Source organism: Lactuca sativa, chromosome 6 (assembly GCF_002870075.4).
Source record: "Lactuca sativa cultivar Salinas chromosome 6, Lsat_Salinas_v11, whole genome shotgun sequence".
Taxonomy (NCBI): domain Eukaryota; kingdom Viridiplantae; phylum Streptophyta; class Magnoliopsida; order Asterales; family Asteraceae; genus Lactuca; species Lactuca sativa.
Window position 1 is genome coordinate 30,023,056 of NC_056628.2, and position 10,017 is coordinate 30,033,072.

A 10,017-nucleotide genomic window follows, 5' to 3' on the forward strand; every position below is an offset into this window, starting at 1 on the left:
AGTTACTATTAGTTTTAGTAAGTTTTATTAGTTTTATTAGTTTTTTTTTTTTTTTTTGAACTGTAAAACTCCTCCTCGTATGTTTTGTTTTTATCTGCAGTTTGCGGTTAAATCGTTAATTAAAACCCAATCTCGGTCTGTGATCTGTTAATAATCTTTATAGAATGTCGGCAACTTTTTGGTAAGAAATATTTTGTTTTTAGTAAAAGATATTTTAATAACACTATTAATAATCAAATATTATAATTGAACTATTTTCATGATTAAATGTTTTTATTTTTGGATTGAAAAATAATTGAATACAATATTTACAAAAGTAATTCGATATTATTGTCTTTAGAGTAAATTACATAAATCGTCCATCTAATTTGATTTAATGTTTAAGTTTTGATTTTAAAAAAATGTTTCGTTTGGATGGCGCCTTTGTATTTTTTTATTGCTATTTAGTCTCTAATCCATATAAAATTATATATATATATATATATATATATATATATATATATATATATATATATATATATATATATATATATATATATATATATATATTTATTGATTTTTCAATTATTTATTTACACCTACTCTCCATTGTCACTCCCCCTAATGTCTCATGGAGGATGAAAAATTTGACCGATCAATTGGGAAAATATGGAGTGTACACCATAGCTTTGGCACCATACCTTTGGAGGCATATTAGTAACGGTGTCGATTTCGGTTCTTACATTTGTCGAACCGGTATATCATTAGTTGTGTATGGTACAGGTCGTTGAGACAGTAGGTGAAAATCTGAAAACCTTTCAGCTTCGATCTCCCGACTCGATGAGGTGTGAAGCATAGAAAATGTTTTTTGAGTATTTGTGGTCTTTCAGTAAATATTTTTTGATAAACCCAAGCCCTTGTCGAGCATACCACCAATACATTATTTGCTACTATTCGATTGTATTTTCGACGATAACACACCAAGTGACAGAAGTGTTATGAAACAAAACATAAACATATGTGTAACATCCCAAAATCATAAGGTAAAATTTTCATTTTTAATTCAACCATAAATACAATTTATCATTTTCAATTCAAAAGCATACAATTAAAAATAGTTATCAGAGTATAATCCCAAAATCATAAAGTGCGGAAATGGGTGGATGCGCTGCGATCAAGTCAAATCTTTCCCTTTCAAACCGGGAGTACCTGAAACCATAAACATAAACCGTAAGCACAAAACTTAGTGTGTTCCCAAAAATACCACATATCATACATACAATGGGCCTTTCCTGGCATCCATCGGGCCCCGCCCGACACCCCATGCATCGAGGCCCGCTCAATACAGATATGTCAATGACATGCGATAGAGCCCGCCTGGCATCGAGCCCCGCCCATTATACATACAAATACACAACCCATGCAAGAGTCACATAAACAGCTAGCATACTAACAACAATAATCCATGGGCCGCCATTGGTGCCTTCGACCCGCCAAACACAGTGAGGAGACTCGCTTCAATCCGGGATAACCGAACACACGAGTTGCTGACACCAGAATCCTCACACTGAACGTAAACCAAATTATCCCTAATCAATAATTATGGTAATTTCCCAATTCAAGGTACAATCTATATTCTATCCTTCCAGTGGGTAAAGGACCATTTTACCCTTCCCACAACTTACCTAACATCTCATGGCCCAATTCCTAAAAGACCCAAGGCCCCAAAAGGCCCATAAAGGAAATCTTATGAGTACGCCCCGTGTACTGCCTAATGATGCCAAAAGTACAACTTGTCACAACATAAATACCGGGGAATCTATGTATTACATTGAGCGTACACATACGTACGCCCAACATACTCACCAGGGGACCAAAACTTCACATTAAGAACTTAATGCTTAAGACCAAAACGTCCAAACTCATGTCTAACCTCTAAATAAGGTCTTGATCTATAAAGTTGCCAACTTTACTCCTTTGCATGTCTTAATGGGACTCAACCCACACTCCAAGCTTTATAACTTCATATGAAAGGTCACTAATTCTTTCATGAAAGAATAATACTCCTCAAGATCCAAACTTTATGATTTAATGACCTCAACAATGACCAAATATGAGGCTCAAAGGTTTTGGAGTAACTTCTACTCATAAGAACCACAACCACAGGACCAAAAAATGGCAATTACCACCCAAACTAGATCTATAAGAGAAAGTCATCAAAATTAAAAATTTATACATCTAGAAGATAGATCAAGATGAACAAAGTTTAGATCTACAAGTTCCAAGCTAACCAACACTTCTCAAAAGAGCTCCTTTATCTTCAATGTGCACCAAGAACATTCCAAATCACTAAAAAGGATCAAGAATACTCAAAGGAAGGCTAGGGATTCGAGATTACAGGTTAAGGGGAATGGAGGTTGAATATGGGGAGGGTTCCAAGGGTTAATGATGCTTAAATAGGTTCTAAGGCTCAATATTAGGGTTTGCACCTGACTGGAGTACGCCTAGAATATTCCATGGACCATTCGCGATCACCCAACCTAGTACGTTGTTAGATGTCATTTTATGAATCTTTTAGGGTAGTTTGTATTATCATTTAGCATCATATTTTGTATATTTTCATGTCATTTAATTGAATAATGTTCAGATCATGTATTTTATTAGAATTCCGTACTGTTAGCATTTTTTATGTCAATATTAGATAGCTCAAGTGAAGCAGTACTTTGAGAGCAGTTAGATGCATGTTTGGAGCCTAAATGGAGATTGGAACTTATGAAGGATTCTGAGGGATGCTTGGAAGTTGTTTTGGTCAAAAAACATTCGATCGAACTGATTACACGAAGAAAGATTCTACAATCTGACGCTAGAGGATGTTGTTGGTAGCTTTGACCCCCTATTAATATTTTAACCATATCTCATGAACTGTAACTCCGATTGACGAGATGTTGCATGGAGCCTTTATGCGATCACAACTTTGCTCGTAACTTTTCTTCGAAGTTTTTTAGTGCCAAAAATTCATCTGGGAGTAAAAACTCAAAACATACGATTGCAACTTTGCCATATGTGATCACAACTTTGCCAAAAACTACAGAAAAGCATCCAGATTCATTAAAAAGGCCCGAGATGCGTTATCTTTAGAAGCTGTGATCGTAGTCTCAATACATGTGATCGCATGTTTGCATATTCTTGTTTCGAAAGCTTCCACCTTGAGTATAAATGCAACCCTCATAATCAGTTGTAAGGGTTGGACGATTCCAGACGAAGAAAACCACTTCATAAGGCGCTTTTTGAATTCTTTTGGCGACTTTTGAAGATCTGAAGACTGTGAATCATCTTATCCGTTTAGTTTAGAAGATTGATCAGTAAATGTTTCTTTTATCTAGTTTGATTTCGTTTTTGGCAATGTATAGCTAAATTTTAGTTTTCAGTTTTGTATAGACTAGTACCAGTGTTATAGAAATCGGACTTGGCGGCCGATTAATTGCTTGGCGGTCATAGGCGGGACTTTTTTAAAAATTCAAAAAATTTTAATTTTCAAACATTACACCAAAATTTTAAATTTTCAAAATTTTAAGCTTTGAAATTTTAAAATATTAAAATAAAATTCCAAAATTTAAAATATTAAATTAAAATTTTCAAAATTTTAAATTTTCAAATACTTATTTTTTTAGGAAATATTATTTTTTTAAATAATTTTATTAATAATTAAGGGTCCCCGATTAATCCCCACCTAGTCCGATTAATTGTTTATCGTCAGTCGAGCGTCAAGTTACCACCGAACGATTTTTACAACCTTGATTAGTATTTTTCATGTGATTAGTTTCAGATCTGATTTTTGTTAATTTTGTGTTTCTATTTATATTTTTCAGTTTTGAGCTTAATGAATGTTTGATTTTAATTCTTGTTAGTCTGATCACCTAACTAGGGTTTTATCATTCCAGTTAATCAGTTAACATAATCCGTAATTGTTCTCGTCAACTGGTAAGAAGTAACAATTATCAGATTGGTTTCGTTTTGGGATTTAACTCTGATATAAACTGTAAAAATCATACATCTACGCTTCCAAGCTTGTGAAAAGTTTTGGGTATTGCTGAGAATTTTGCAAAGAACTTGATGGAATTTTTATGATTTAATTAAGAGCTTGTTTAATTGAATAGTAAAAAGTTATGGTTAATTCAAAGAGCTTGTTTTTTATTAACTAATTTAGATAAAAAAAAAAATATACTAGAGCTTGTTAGTTTTTCTCATTACCATCTTAGATAGAACGTATCTCAAATAATCATATATGAATTAGTTGCATGATTAGGAAAGTCGTAGCAGAGCTAAAACCGTTGATTTTCGTTTAATTTAATATCAGCACATTTTTTTAGTTTTTAGTTTAATTTAAATTGCCCTTCTTAATAATTTATGTTTTGACTAGAGTGTGCTTGATGCAAAAAGGCATTGACTTTTAGGGCGTGTCCCTGGGGATTCGACCCTGCTTCATTGTGCTATATTTTTAGTGCAACCAGTAATGATAAATTTATTTGCTTAATACATGCGCGACAGTATGTTAACATACGCCCGGCGTACTCCCTGTACGCCCAACGTACTAGACTTATCCCCAAAACCACCTAACTTCTGAAGACCATAACTTCTTCGTTCTATGTCTGATTTCAACGATCCTTATATCCACGGAAAGGTAATGAAAATCTCTACAATCCTATCAACTCTGCTTAGCCTTAAAACCTTTCGAACTTAAATCCTAAATTCACAAAAGGACCAAACCACCACTTTACCATTAAACCCTTGGGTTCCATAACACAAATCGAACTCTTGGATCACATAATCTACATTTCTCACATCCAAATGAGTCTGCACCTCTCTTTCCCCATGATCCAAAGCCTTATGATAATTATCCTTAGGCCACGACCCTGAATTATGATTCGAATCGAAACAAGGTGTTAACATGATCTAGGAAAATTTCTTTTTAAGTGAATTGAAAACTCATGATAATTTAATCATTCGTTTTCAATTGGGATTTCAAAAACATTTTAACATTTGTTTATTTTTTTATTTGTTTTCAATTGGAAATTCATATTCCCTTTGATTTGTTTGGTGATTATTGTATTTCGGGATCTAATATGTGTAGGTTGACTCTAAAAAGATGCATGGTGATAGTATAAAGAAAAAGATGAACAAACAAAAATTAAAGAAAGCAAGTATGCCTATATTAACGAAACATAATTTTTTATTTTCAATCTAATGAGTATAATGGTTTATCATTTATCATAACGATTTGAAATATATTTAAACTTATATCAACCAATTCGCCTTTGATCCAATGTTATATCTAGAACACATAAGTTGTGAGTCTAAGCATTATTATCATTTAACATTTTTTTTTTCGTTTTCGAATCATGTTCTTCACATATATCTTTGTGGCTTTCTGATTCCATATCTGATTGTTGATTTAATTTTGTATGTAGATGTGGGATAAGATGTTATAGGTTCATATATGTAATTTCTTTAAATTGTTTGGTTGTTGTGGGTTCTTAAAGTTCTTTAGAGGTGGATTTTGATTTAAATGACTATGTTTGATTCTAATTGTTTTGGTTTTTGATATAAATTTGTTGAAAAATAATGGTTTGATGGGTTGTTCGGGGAGTTTCATTAGTTATGACAATAGTATAGAGTAACTATGACAGATGCTGAAATATGGTATAGGGGAAGAGGCACCTGTGGACCTCTTGTTTTATAAATAATGTAAGTATTAAGTTAATTGTTAAAAAATTTCAATTAAGGATAAATCATTCTTTCTATCTTTAGTTTACTAGGGACTAAAATCGTAATAAAAAACATTATAAGTACTTGTTGAGCAAGAAAAATAAATATAAAATACAAAAGTAACTAATCACACCAAGTCAAAGGACCATTTATGTAATTTACTCTAATCCTTATTAGAATAATAAGTTCAATATATTTAGTAAAATGTAGAGCAGCTTAGTAGTCTCTTTGCCGTGCATAAAAGCCTATGCGTTATACGCACCGTTTTCGTCTTCTTTCGGAGTCACCGAAACAAAATTCGCTCATCACCCATCCCCACCTTCCGCCTCTCTTCTCTGTGTCCTTATTCTGTATGAACCCAATTCGCACACGTTCATTACACAGCAAAAACAAATCAAAAACTCCAAATTCCCACTTTCTTTTTCTCCGAATCCATCGCCCAAAATCCACCTAAATCGGCCATGATCATCGCATGCAAGTCTTATTAATCAATCCACATCAAATATCATGATGGACATGAGCGAATACCCAATCCTCAATAAACTAATCGCCGCCGTGAAGAAACCATCATGGGCTTTTCCGCTGCTTCTATTCACCCTCGTCGTCATCCTCAGCCTTCAAATCACCACCAACGAATCCGGATTCCCGGAACGACCCGTTTCCGATCCCGGTATCCCCTTTGACTTTTCTGGGTCGGATACATGTGATGGGTCGTTGCCGGCGAGGGAGTTGAAGATGTCGATTGTCGAATTCGGTGGCGTCGGTGACGGTGTGACGTCGAACACGGCGGCTTTCTCGGTGGCGATGAAGAAAATGAAGAGCTTTGAGGCGAAAGGTGGGGCCCAGTTGAACGTTCCTAGAGGGAGGTGGGTCACCGGAAGTTTCAATTTAACGAGTAATTTCACATTGTTTCTTGAAGAAGGTGCTGTCATCATGGGTTCAGAGGTAATTTCACATGCCATCTGTTTATACAATAAATTAATAATTTAATCATTCTACTGACTTTCGACTTTACTTCCAGCCTCTCATGGAACTTGTAGCATCATGAAATTAATCTCCTTGGTAGAACTTTATTATTTGTCATTTCAAAAAAGTCAAAATTTTGACTTTTAAGGGTCATAAATAGTTGCTTAATGATGTTTTATATAACAATTTGATTAGAACAATAATAGGGTATCGAATGTTATTTCATATACTTCTTTGGTTGCAATTTCAATGTTGAATCAAGTCAAAGTTCTTGAGATTATCTTATACAATACTTGATTTAAGTTGGAAAAGGTATTTTGATCAAGAAATACGTATTTAATCGAACATAAATTCTTTTAATTTTGATCTAAAAAGTAAAAACTACTTATTACAAATTTTAAGGCATGAAGGAGTTCACAAGACTTTTGTGTAGGGCCCATACATGCAAGCATAGTGGGTTAATGGGCACCTTTTTAAAAAAGATGCATAAAATCTTACAAATTGGTCCAAAAAATCAGAAGGGGGTAACTCTCTATATATAATTTGGTTGGATAATTTAATATGCTTAATACTTTTTTGGTTGCCAAATAATTGTACTAGCTAGGGATAGAGGCACTATTAATTTCAATATTATTTAAGAGTTATTAAAAGTGTCTTGCTAGAAATGTCAAATGTGTACACCTAAATATAGCAAAGTTGCTTTTTTGTACTCACATGGCCCATCATCACTTCTATTAGTGCCTATCTTGTAAATTATTCCCAAAATAGACTATCAATTTTGCAAGTTTTTTTTTTTTTTTTTTTTTTTTTTTTTTTTTTTTTTTAATTTTAATTTATAAATAGTGATTGTACTTCAACAATTCCACTATTATATTTACCACATTTCGTTGTGCAAACAAAATCGAAATATATATCTGTTTTACATGTCACATGATATTCTTTATAATCAGCATGTTGTGGTCTGATCTGATCAACCTTTTTACTTATTATAAATTTTTTAATTTTGATGATTTCTTTGAGGTTTAGGATCAAAAGGAATGGCCAATTATTGAGCCATTACCTTCTTATGGAAGAGGGAGAGAAAGATTGGGAGGGAGACATATAAGCCTCATTCATGGTAATGGTCTCACAAATGTTGTCATTACAGGTAACACAGATCCCCTTTTGCACATCTTTATATTCTATCAATGATTTGTGGTGCATTGGATTTATTATTATTATTATTATTATTATTATTATTATTATTAAATTTCTCATATTTGAACCTAAAGTTGGCATGATTTTATTTCTACTTTCACATATTTTGTGGAACAAATGGAGTGTACTAAATTAATAATGTTTTTTTTCGGGGTATTCTTGGTTTTCATGATGAATTATTTGATTTTTAAGGATTATGTTAACTTTTTCTTGTCGTTGCCATAGACAAATCTTGCCACTAATTAACTATTGTCATTATTACTTCTTTGGTTCTTTAATTATTTAAATACTAATATGTGGTGGAAAATCATGATCTTTAGCATTACTTTATTAAGAGAATCACAAGATTATTTTTTTAAGCCAAAATATTCATATCATACCTATCTCTCACACTACAAAGAGAATCATACCTATAATTCAATATGCTTTTAAATTCTATTTTATTAATGAATAAGTTCTTCTAATAACCCAGATAGTCAGTCTACTTTGGGTTACTATTTTATTTTTTATTTTTTTAATTATGTCAATTCTAGAATAATCCCATGTTCAAGATCAAAGGGTTACAATCAAAGGAATCTTTTTAGAAACAAAATTTGACATGATTTGTATTTTCATCATGTTCATCAAGAATTTGTTTTTTGATATTCTTGTTTATTCGATTTAACTACAAACTATTCCTTTTATACAAAATTAAAGTAAACCCTTATCAAATTTGAATCTTAAATTCGATTCATAGACCACAAAAAGTCAAAAAGTTGATTTTTTTTTGAAGGGCAAAATGGAACTATCGATGGACGTGGTAAAATGTGGTGGGACCTATGGTGGAATAGAACTTTGGAACACACTAGAGGCCACCTTCTTGAAATCATGAATTCAAGAAACATTCTAATTTCCAATCTTACCCTTCGCAATTCACCCTTTTGGACCATTCATCCTGTTTACTGCAGGTTTGACCTTCATCTTTATCAGTTTGACTTTTCAAAATCAAAGCTTTCAAGTTTCAATCGTTAAAATTTTACCTTTTATTTGCAGTAATGTTGTAATTAAAGACATGACGATATTAGCTCCACTAAATGCTCCGAACACCGATGGCATAGATCCAGATTCATCTACAAACGTCTGCATCGAAGATTGTTACATCGAAAGCGGAGATGATCTTGTAGCTGTGAAAAGCGGGTGGGATCAATACGGCATTTCCATGGCTCGTCCAAGCTCCAACATCATCATCCGGCGAGTCTCCGGCACCACTCCGACGTGTTCAGGAGTTGGAATCGGAAGCGAAATGTCCGGCGGGATTTCGAACATCAGAGTGGATAATCTCCACATTCGGAATTCAGCAGCTGGGATTCGAATCAAGACAGATAAAGGTAGAGGTGGGTATATCGAAAACATCACGATTACGAATGTTGTAATGGAGAATGTTAAGGTCCCGTTAAGGTTCAGCCGTGGCGCCGATGACCACCCTGACGACGGCTGGGATCGGAAAGCTCTTCCGAGGATAAATCGTATACTTATAACGAATGTGGTGAGTTTTGGTTCGAGAAAAGCCCCTATGCTGTTGGGGATTGAAGGTGCTCCTTTTGGGGGAATATGTATGAGAAACGTTAGTTTGTGGGGTCTACCGGCGACGGTGAAATGGAACTGTGAACACATATCTGGTTTCGTTAATGGTGTTTCTCCGGCGCCATGTTCTTTGTTGCAGAGAGATGCATCAATGACCTGTACATAGCACCCAAAGATAGCATATATGGTTCTGGAAGTGGGAAATTTGAGAAAAGCACAGGTTGCGATGACAAGATTAACGGAAATTGAATTCATCGGGAACTTGTATTGTACAATTTGTTGTGCTCCGGTGATCGGAAGGCGCATTGTTGGCCGGAAGTAGGATACATTGTCCGGCGGTTGGCTGTTTTTGTATGCACGTTGGACAGGCAGTGAAGTTGAGGTACAACTTTTACTGCGTAAGTTATACATCTCTGTAGAAAATCTGTTAATGTATTTCTATGGAAAGTTGATATACTTTTTTATTTTTCTGTCCATTTTTTGATTCATTGTTCACACTTTACAATTAGCTCCCTGAATGTAATGGTTATTGGCTGTATGCAACTA

The 10,017-nt window shown here is 33.9% G+C and overlaps 1 protein-coding gene across 1 annotated transcript; it reads left to right on the forward strand.

Moving 5' to 3' along the window:
- Nucleotides 1-5,963: 5,963 nt before the first annotated feature.
- Nucleotides 5,964-10,009, forward strand: LOC111883127 (probable polygalacturonase). Its single transcript, XM_023879485.3, has 4 exons — nucleotides 5,964-6,690; nucleotides 7,738-7,858; nucleotides 8,681-8,855; nucleotides 8,941-10,009. Exons 1-4 carry the CDS (start codon nucleotides 6,253-6,255, stop codon nucleotides 9,635-9,637), a joined length of 1,431 nt encoding a protein of 476 aa, XP_023735253.1. The 5' UTR covers nucleotides 5,964-6,252; the 3' UTR covers nucleotides 9,638-10,009.
- Nucleotides 10,010-10,017: the final 8 nt, after the last annotated feature.

Coding starts and splice junctions, on each gene's coding strand:
- LOC111883127 (XM_023879485.3), top strand. CDS start 6,253: ATGATGGACATGAGCGAATACCCAATCCTCAATAAACTAATCGCCGCC. Junction 7,859..8,680: donor CACAAATGTTGTCATTACAG/GTAACACAGATC, acceptor TTTTTTTTGAAG/GGCAAAATGGAACTATCGAT. Junction 8,856..8,940: donor ATTCATCCTGTTTACTGCAG/GTTTGACCTTCA, acceptor TTTTATTTGCAG/TAATGTTGTAATTAAAGACA.